Below are 10,374 nucleotides of genomic sequence, written 5' to 3'. Positions count from 1 at the left end.
TTGAAAAATTGCAAACATACAACCAAAAAATATTCTGGTAATTGATGTTCTCGAATCTTCATCAGAAGGAGAACCAAAAATATAGTGCACAAAAAGAATGATCAATTCGTTTGCGCTTATGATATGTTTGCGTAATTCATTTTTCAGTAATATAGGAGACCTCATGTAATATCTTGATTATTCCCAAAATATTGTTTGGCTATACTTGTACTACTACATGTAGTGCAATGTCCAATATCCTATTTCTTGGACATTATATTTGATAATTTTTGAATGTATGAATCAATTCATACTCAGTTTTGTTGCGTACAAAATAATTTTCTAAATCTTACAAAATATTTGGCTTTAAGCCTTACAATCCTGGTTTGGGATTGATTAGAAACATTATTGGCAATTCTATTGGTCATAACGTTTTAAGTTATAATATTTTCCAAATCAACAGATTTTATGTGCACTGCATGTGCCATAGAGGAAATAAGTTTTAAGGCTCTCTCACCTTAAAAATTCAAATGAGCCACTCATTCTTACTCGAACACATTCAGAAGATATGTGGATTACTCAACCATTATGTGGTATTATATAGATACTTCATGGTACTAATGGAAATATTTATAAAATGATTTCTAGTGTGTCTCTTGTCACACAAAACCATGAATGATATAACTTAATTAGTTGCTCAGATTCTCAAAGTAAGAGCAAGTTATCCTAAACAAGGGATAAATCCATTCGAATGGACAAATTCGTTGAACTCATTTCACAAGCAATGTCTGATTATATATAATATTTTATGTACATACCGAGAATGATTTAGTTAAATATCTTATCAAAGATAGTGAAATTAATAAACATGACCAAACTTATAGAATTGTAAATTTACCAGCCTCTTGCTGGACAACTACGACCTTACACACCGTAAGTATGATCTAAATCATACCAACTGCATATCATCCTACTTTCCCCTTGTAGTAATTACGTGGAAATCAACAAAGTATTTCCTATCTGCGATAATTCGGTTACATACCGATATCACCACTCCAGCATACATCAATGGGCTCTCCCAGAAATTTAGGGAACTATGTGAGGAATAACAATTTATCCGTCAATCAAAATTATTCATAGCCCGTATGTGATTGCATCAGCAATAAGGATATTTCCAACATTAGGGGGAGATTAGTACCACAAAGAATGCCGAGAAATAAATTAGACATGTTATTGACATTCAGTCCTTATATCCATGTACTCAAAGAATCTGAACAAGAAGTTTAGAATCACATATTTGCAACTCATTGCAAATCTGCCACATACATTTACTGATGACAAAGGTGTCAGAAAGAGTGGAGGTACCTGATAAATCACTCTTCTCCCCAAATGAGATAAAGAGGGGGAGAAATCTGAACACATGAGATATAATCTCGCATATGCTTCCGCGGAAACAAAGGAAATCAAATCCTCAACCAGTAAATGTAATTCAACATCAAGTTGAAAGAACACCTCACTGGATGCTCATCATCCAAAGCCCGACATAAATGTGCACAAATGTTTTCGTGTCGGGACATCGAAACACCTTGACTCCATTGTTGTAGGAAATCACAAGGAGTTAAAAGGAATAAATATATTTCCACAAATTTCAACGATTCCACCAGAATCATATAAAATAAAGACTACATTTGTCGACATACATTTCTTCTAAAAATTGCTAAAACCTTTTGGGCCCTGAACCAAAATCCATGGTAGAGCGCCTCTTGCACTCATATTGGTTCACATAAGAGGAAAGAAGTAATGAAGAATAGTACTCGCTCATCAAAGAGTGGTATTTACCACAGTAATACCTACTCCTCATAAGTATCTTTCATATGGAATACTAAAAAAAACTTCTCATTCATAGACAAAATCAATGAGGTGGTGAGAAAGCGAGGCTTGTAGCAAAAGGGTTCACGCAGAGACCCGACATCAAATTATGATGTAACATACCTTCTTGGTATGAGTGGAACTATGTTTTGATAATAAATACCATTGGCAGTACAAATAATATTATCCATGCAGTTGATGGATGAAGTGGCTACATATTCATATGAGTCACTCATTTCGGAAATATATATTAAAGTCCCTGAAGGGCTTACAATTCCGAATCCAAAATAAATCGCAACATATTTGTGTAAAATTTCAGAAGTCACTCTATGACTCGAAATAGTCGGAAATCATATGGTACTACCAACTAAATGATTTTCTTCTTCCGAAGGATTACTTAATGATGATTGTTTATGTATTAACAAAGGAATACCAAATTTGAATGCCTTATATTACCTCAGTGTATATCGATGATTTCGTCATCAATGTCTCTACAAGACCTAAACATACATAAAATCATCTCAAGACGGAAATTTTGGATTCAACCAAATTTAGCTTAAGTTTACAACTTGAGCATTCTATCAAGAATACACATCAGTCTACATATATCCAAAACATATACGAGAAGTTCAATTTGGATATATCATATCAACAAAAGACATGTATGGTCACTTTGATAAGGTACAAATCCATTCATGCCTAGGGGTGATAATGAAGTGATACTAGGACCTGAAGTTCTATATTTCACTAATGTCAAAGCACTCGTATACTTGCAAACTACGTCAGGCCTGACACTATATTTGCTATCTTTATTCGAAGTCCAACCCCCAACAAAAGGTATATGGTTGATATAAGTACTATCATCTTATATCTGAAGATTACAGTAAATCTTGGATATTTTCATCAGGAAATAGAAGATATGACCATGATATGATGTAATGATATTGGCTTTTTATTTGATCCCAATGACGCCATATCAATGACTGAATTTGCTGGAATAGCCTTCACATGAAAGTCATATAAATGGATTTTAATGGTTATTTCCAATTATCATTCTAACATAATTGCTTTATCTAAAAGCATTGCAAAATATGCATGATTTGGCAGAATGATTAACCACACTCAAAATCATGTGGTTGAGATTCATCAGAATGACATTACTTGATTTATCAAGATACTTCCACTTGTGTTACTCAATACCTACAGGTTATATGAAGAGCAATATCATAAATCACATTGCTCAGAAATTACTTATCCTCTGGATTATAGAAAGTTGAGGAAATAATTTGCAATCAAAATATTGTGATAATCCAACAGATTATACACAATCTCATGTCAATGGCATTGGCATGAGACATACTCCATATTTGCAAAGTTCAGGGGGAGTAATCTCCCAGACTATAACCTATTAACAATCATCAAATTGCATATATTGTACTCTTTTCCCTTGATGAGTTTTTCCTAACGGTTTCTCATAAAAGATTTTTAATGAGATAATATAAACACAAGTATCTATATATGCCATATCATTTTCTCCTTATATTTTTCCCACTGGGTTTTAAAGGAGTTTTTCAATGCCATGTGAAATGCACTCTTTTCCTTTATGAGTTTTCTCTCGAAGTTTCTCATGATGGTTTTTAATGAGGCAATATCTTCTCAAAGATCATATGTTACACTTTCTATTTTCCCTATCGGGGTTTTTAAAGGAATTACTCAAGACATATTTATTGTTCTCTAAACTCAAAGATGAGTTTTCTCCTTCTACAAAGGTTTTCTCAAATGAGTTACCATGAGACAATAATCATTATATGTTGTATCATTTTCTCCTTATTTTTCCCACAGGGTTTAAAGGAGTTTTAGCAACATATCTACACTATTCTCCTCATATTTTTCCCATAGGGTTTTTGGAGGAGACTTTAAAGATTATACAACGATTTCTCAAAATGAAGATGATGAACATTCTCGAAGGCAAACACATACAAGGAGGAGTCTTTATCAACATGATATATATTATAAAGACAAGCATTGATTAGGGGGAGTGTTAGGAATTAATTAAATATATTTAATTAAGGGATAATCCCTGCTATGTCGGTTGCTTTAGTTTAGCAACTGCTCCTTGTAACCGCTTTTGTAGTGGGGTATATATACCCACATCTTCAATCAATGAGACAGCGATTTCATCATTTGCTCTTCCTCTCTTCTTCTATTCTTCACAAGAAGAAACCCAAACCAAACCCTCTGATGGCAATTAGAGACACACATGAGTTAGGACATTCATTCCCGATTTTGATAGTCCTGAATCCAGATGGCAGCCACCTATAATGGCTTTTGTAACACATAGAAAATCTTCACAAGCACATATGTTTCAAGCAATACAGATAAACCTTTGAATTCCTTCTCATGATTTGAGATAAACCTTTGAATTCCTTCTCATGATTTGAGTGAAGCCGTAACAAACACACAAGATGCTAGCATGGGTCGAAGCCTACGCCTTCGACATACCAGGGTTCCATACATGGCCTTCCTCCTTTGGAAGGCAAACACAACCATTCCATGGTGGTAGAGCTAACCTTAAACTTGATTGTGCGGTGCAGGAGCAAAAGCGTTCGGACCGTCTTTAGATGTTGCTGGCACCATAGGAGGATTACTGCCAACGTATGCTTGGTAGTGGTCCTTCTTCCGAACTAGTCGGTATGAGGTGACATCAAGGGCAGCAACTACAAGAAACAAAAATGTCGCGATCACGAAAAGAGCGACACCTCCGACGATCCTAACATTCCCAACCGTTTTCTTTGCAGAGCCTTCAAACCCTAACATGGCGCCTGCTAGAAATAGTAGCACTGCTATGATCGCAAGGACCCTGCAAGTATGTACGCATGGCATAGAGACAATGTTAATTATACAATTTAAATGAACAAGCCACCAAGTAGATATATATTATGTATTAAAGTTCAGTTTTCAAATTCTAAAAGAAATGATAATAAAAGAACAATGAATCTTCTATTCCTAAATAGCTAGAACCCACTACCCAATTTTCCTCTTCATGCAACAATGCCACATCATCAAGTCATGCATGTAGTCATAAGTTATTTTTTTCATTAATCTCTTCATGCAAAACATACCCTCATGCTTGATTTTTTTTTTCTAGATAATTAAGCAAGACATTTTTATAATGGTTTTTGCATTAACATTAGTTTTCTAATGTTTATCCATATATTTTTAATAAGTTTTCCGCAGCAACGCGTGAAGCATCGTCTATTCTAAAATTCTCGGGCCGCGCCACATCTTAGCCCACCACGCCACATAGTGCCACCTGTTAAAGCAGTCACTGTGGCAAATAGGCCAGCATGCAGCGGTTTGAATTGCTAGTTTCATGGACCTCCTTTCAAGTTTAATTAGTGCCCGAGGTGCAATTTCCCCTTATTCAGAAAAAAAACATATACTAGCATTAATTTTAGTGACGATATTTTCCTTGACTAGTGACAGAAAGTAGGCGGGATATTGACTTGTGAATAATGAAATTTTTATGTACCATGAGGTGATGAAGAAGACCACTGCAGCGATGCGCTTGCCCCCCTTAGTTACCCGCCATGCCCCACAACAGCAGATGGCCACACTGGCAAGAATCTGCGTCATCGACGCCAACACGGCTGCCACCACGCCGCATGGCATCGCAGGCGAGCGCCGGTACGTATAGAACTCTCCATTGTCATGTTGGTGATGTTTCTGCATGAATGAATGCACACCGTTAAGAAGAGTCCATAATATTATTATCAACTAGATTGTGCTTGGTCGAAGTTTTTTTTGTTTGTTTGAAATCTTGGTGAAAGGTTAATTAGAGTGAGAAAGAGATAACATCTAGCAGGTTACAATGAGAAATACATATATCTAGCATGCGATGCGTGCATACCAGCGCCAAGAGAACCGCGCTGATGACTCCAAAGACGACCGTCAACACAGCGAGGATGCTGGTCACCACCACGAGACATTTGTTACCCATCGATGATCTCACTACAGAGCAGATCAGTTAGATAGTGCATTGCCACACGCATATAGATACACAGAGATGAACAAGTGCATGAATGCAAGTATGCAAGGTTAGCTCGAATAAGGCTACCCGAGGATGGGCTACCTCTTGCATCAATATTGTCACCCGCATTGCTCCATTTCTTCTAAGCTATATAAAGTTGGTAAATGTATAATTTAATTAATTAAACTTCCTAAAATGTATGTGATTAAGTTGCATATGTAGCCAAAACTTTGTCGAGAATTCACGCGACCGAGTGGAGCGGTGTCAAGAATTCCCACCCCTCCAAGCATGGTGAAAACTTTGAGTTTTGTGAGTGGTGTTTTTGTTCCGGCCTATACGGGCTCTATTGCCTCCGCCTTTTTACTTTTGATTATTTGGAAAACAAGGATTTCAAAGTGTATTGCCTACTGATCCTACTAATGTGATATTTATTCTATGTTCATTGCTGGAGATCTTCGTGCCGGATCTTTGTGCCGGCCTATGCATAAATGAGGACTACAAGGCTTTCTTAGCGAGGGTTCTAAAAGACTCTCTGGTGGCGAGAGGAGTCTTCAGACGTTCGCAAGGATGTGGCCATGTTGTCCGGTGACTCTGTTTATTTTGATAGCTAGGGTACCGTTGTGTCAAGATGATACTTGTGTTTGGTTGGTTCATGTGGTAGTTTGGATTATTCAGTCATTGACATCCCTTGGATGTGGTTAAATCTCTAGGGATGTATGATCTCATTGGGTACTTGATGTGCTTGTATTGTGACTCAATTGTCGTCATGAAAATAGGGGCTATGTGTCCACTCTGATCGGCAAAAGATGCAAAAAATGAGCGGTCGTCGCTCGGGAAAACACACACTTAAATCAGCAAACAATTATCAAGACAGAGGCACCACGTAACACAATGCCGGGATAAATAGAACTAAAACCAAACTCCCGTTGCACTAAAGTACTCCTCCGTCCCAAATTACTTGTCGCATAAATGGATATATCGTCTATCCATTTATGCAACAAATAACTTGGGACTGAGGGAATAGCAGAAATGAAAAGGAGGATCTTTACGTTATAGCTCGAAGCCGACGGGACAGGCCCAAATAAAAAAAGCGGCCGCTAAACCCTGCACCATGAAGTGTTGGAGGAAGCAAACTCGCCGGGGATCGGAACGGAAACGAAACCTTTTGGCTGTGGGGAGCCAGAGCCATAGCAGTACTAATGGATAGGAGAGGAGTGAGAGGGTCTTACTTGTCCGTGACAGACTTTCATGGGTCACCGCATGTGATGCAGGGTCCATATACTACCCCATGAACAAGCGTACATGTTACTACATGACATGTTTTGGCTGGCTTCGCCCCTGGTGGTGCACGCTCGTAGGGACCGTCGGTTCACCCATCAACGTCGCTTGGTCGACTTGCGCCGATGCGCCACACCGAAAAGTTGATGTCGACGGAAACACGAGATTCACTTCTTTCATCCCAAGGCTTTCAAACTATTTCCTCCGTTCTTAAACATAAGACCTTTTAAAAATTTCGATATATAAAAAAAATACTCCGTTTGTATCTAAATACTTGTAGTTGAAAGACCTGGCTTTTTTCCCCCAACTATAAGTATTTAGATATAGAGGAAGTACATATGAATGTAAATAGACATATTTTAGAGTTTACATTCATTTATTTCGTTCCTAAAAATAAAGGGAGTAATGAACATGCGCTGCGGCTTGGCAAGGAGTGATGAGCTGAAAGCAAGCCTCACGGAGCACTGCCGATAAACTAGCCGAGAAAGAAGAGTTAAGACGGAGGAGCAGAGGAACGAATCCTCACCTGGACGAAGCGCAGCGATATAACGGCCGGGGGTCGGCCGGCAGGAACCAAGCCTCGCCGGAGATTGGGACGGGCACCTCGCCGGAGCAGCACGGTCTTGGATTTGGATTGGCGCGCTGTGGGGAGGGGAGGAAGCTAGCGGTGGCCTGGCCGCGAGCGAATGGATTCCAAGTTTAGTTTCTCTCCGGAGTATATATATCTCGCACGAAATATAAGTATCTCGGTTCCGTGAACGAGCGGACACGTATCTGCATGCGTACGTGCGGCCGGTCGACCGCTTCCACTAGTACCAGTAGTAGGAGGAGGAGGGAAGGTGGAAAGTTGAGGGTGCCTCTCGTCTAGTAGAGGTCGATCGGCACACAAGATTAATAAATAATTCAGAGGTTGGCAGGTGCCTCTCGTCTCTCTTCCTGCCTGTCGTCCACTCACCCGACCTCCGGAGAAGCAAACACGTCTTATAGCTAGCTTGTACAATAGTCAGCTATAAAAGAGTACTACTTTTATCATATATATGACCCACCTTTCATTCTCACAAAGCACCTAGGAGCACGTGCTAGAGCTGGCTTTTCGTGAAGAGCCCGCTTTCCTTCTCTCTCCTCTTCTCTCTCATCCAACACAGCAAAAATATAGTATTTTAATCCTTACAGCCTGCTGACTGTACCTTATTGACGGCAACACGAGATTCAAATTGTCTTTTCATAAAATGCCAAAAGGCGCCCTACATCTCCAATGGCAATTCATACATTTTCGGACAGGGATCAACTTGTGAACATGAATGATGACTCGGGAGGAGGACAATGAGGATGAGCATATGATGGAGGAGGCTGGGGATGATAAGAGAGAGAAAAGGAAAAGATATGTACGAGAAGAGGAGAGGGGACAGTGGATGGGTGGTAGCAGTGGCGGGTCAGCAAGAAGAAACAACTCAGGTGGGAGGAGAAGTTTGACAAGAGTGAAATAAATATGAGCCAGAGTGTTAGACAATTATTTTTGTCCGCACGAAATTAAATAACACATGGATAGACGAAAATGAATCCTTCCGTTTGAGTCGCGGCCTGATGGATAGGAGAGGAGTGAGAGGGCCTTACTTGTCCGTGACAGATTTTCATGAAGGACTGCATGTGATGCATGGTCCATATATAGTACTCCCTCCGTCTTAAAATAAATGTCTGAAGCTTAGTATAATTTTATACTAGATCTAGTACAAAATTAAGACAGTTATTTTGAAACGGAGGGAGTACGAGACATATTTTGGGGCGAGGTGCACCGTGCACGCGTGTAGGGACCGTGGGTTCACCCATCAACGTCGGTCGACATGCGCTGATCATGTGCCCCACCACACCACACCAAAAAGTGATGCCGACGGACACGAGATTCACTTTTGTTCCCCCGAAGGGCAATACCCCATGTTGGACACTCATACGAGAGTAGGAAAAATAGGAACTACTGACGTCTGCAAATCCCTGTCGCCCTCGTCGATACACGGAAAAATGGAAAAATTTAATCAAAAACGTAACTAATTCACAAAATGAATTATCCCAAAATTTTTAAATCTGTTTGATTTTTTAGTTAGGCATCCTTTTTACTCTTTTTGTTTCTAAATATAAAACCTTTAAGAGATTACACTATAAAATATATATGAATGTACATAAACATATTTTAAAATGTAAGTTCATTCATTTTGTTTTGTATGTAGTTTACTAATAAAATTTAAAAATATATATATTTAAAAACAAAGGAAGTATATAGATAAGCAGTAGTGCTTAAAAATACGTACTGATCTATTCTACCACAGCCCTCATTAAGCATGCATCTTTTAATCCTGTCAGATATAATAAAAAGCAAAGAAGACTGCGGAGCCTACGAACTACTCCCTTGGTTCTTAAATATAAGTCTTTTTAAAGGTTTTGCTAATGAACTATATATGGATGTATATAGACGTATTTTAAAGTGTATATTTAATTATTTTGCTTCGTATAAAAATCTTTAATAAGATCGTTTAAAAGACTTATATTTATTTAGAAAACGGAGGGAGTAATGAACATGCGCTGCGGCTTGGCAAGAAGTGACGAACTGAAAGCAAGTCTAGTGGAGCACTGAAGCTAGGAGAAAAAACAGGAGTAGATGGAGGAATGAATCCTTACCTGGACGAAGGGCGCGCAGCAATTAATGGGACTCGCCGGAGACTGGGACGGAAGCCTCGCCGGAGCAGTACGATTTTGGCCGCGAACGAATGGGTTCCAAGTTTTATTTCTCTCCGGAGTCCATCCGCTATATATCGCCTACCCCGACGCAAAATATATACGTAGTGGATATATAGCAACTTATCTTGAACGAGCGGACACGTACGATGCTTCCTCCCATTAGTAGTACTAGTAGTAGGAGTGTGGAAAGTTGAGGCATTGCCACCACGATGCGTATGGATTTTTTCACGATTTTGATCCATGGAATGAAAGTATTTCACGGAATAAACTCTGATTGATACCATTTCACGATCTGACCTTTTTTAAAACGTCAGAGCCCGTGACGTTGCAGACGCACATAGAAACGCCAGTCTAATGTGGCGTTGCAGACGCACATAAAAACGCCAGTCTAATGTGACGTTGCAGACCCACTCAAATGCCAGTTTAATGTGGCGTTGCAGGCCACGAGTGAAACGCCATGGTCCATGGCGTTTCAGCAGTACACATGT

At 39.2% G+C, this 10,374-nt stretch overlaps 1 protein-coding gene across 3 annotated transcripts; it reads right to left on the bottom strand.

Moving 5' to 3' along the window:
* Positions 1-4,096: 4,096 nt before the first annotated feature.
* LOC123396085 lies at positions 4,097-10,027 on the bottom strand. 3 transcript variants are annotated; one of them, XR_006609894.1, is made up of 5 exons: positions 7,683-7,945; positions 5,759-5,859; positions 5,381-5,574; positions 4,265-4,708; positions 4,097-4,232 (listed from the first exon to the last, which is right to left on the bottom strand). XR_006609894.1 is itself a non-coding variant. In XM_045091123.1 (4 exons), the coding sequence occupies exons 2-4, from the start codon at positions 5,846-5,848 to the stop codon at positions 4,420-4,422; spliced, it is 573 nt and encodes a 190-aa protein (XP_044947058.1). In that variant the 5' UTR covers positions 5,849-5,859; positions 9,827-10,027; the 3' UTR covers positions 4,097-4,419. The 3 variants fall into 3 exon arrangements, 2 of the variants coding, with proteins under 2 accessions (XP_044947058.1, XP_044947057.1); XM_045091123.1 differs by lacking the exon at positions 7,683-7,945 and adding an exon at positions 9,827-10,027 and having other exon boundaries at positions 4,097-4,708; XM_045091122.1 differs by having other exon boundaries at positions 4,097-4,708.
* Between the last annotated feature and the right edge of the window lie 347 nt (positions 10,028-10,374).

The sequence above is a fragment of the Hordeum vulgare genome, chromosome 5H (genome assembly GCF_904849725.1).
Source record: "Hordeum vulgare subsp. vulgare chromosome 5H, MorexV3_pseudomolecules_assembly, whole genome shotgun sequence".
Classification (NCBI taxonomy): Eukaryota; Viridiplantae; Streptophyta; class Magnoliopsida; order Poales; family Poaceae; genus Hordeum; species Hordeum vulgare.
Note: the sequence above shows the minus strand (reverse complement) of the source record. Positions and strands in the feature narration are given on the sequence as shown.

What these genes read in the sequence shown, in the direction of transcription:
- LOC123396085 (XM_045091123.1), bottom strand. Translation starts at nt 5,848, where the DNA reads ATGGGTAACAAATGTCTCGTGGTGGTGACCAGCATCCTCGCTGTGTTG. An exon ending in GCGCGGTTCTCTTGGCGCTG is followed by an intron (nt 5,575 to 5,758) that starts GTATGCACGCAT and finishes TCATTCATGCAG; the next exon opens with AAACATCACCAACATGACAA. An exon ending in GTCTTCTTCATCACCTCATG is followed by an intron (nt 4,709 to 5,380) that starts GTACATAAAAAT and finishes ACATACTTGCAG; the next exon opens with GGTCCTTGCGATCATAGCAG.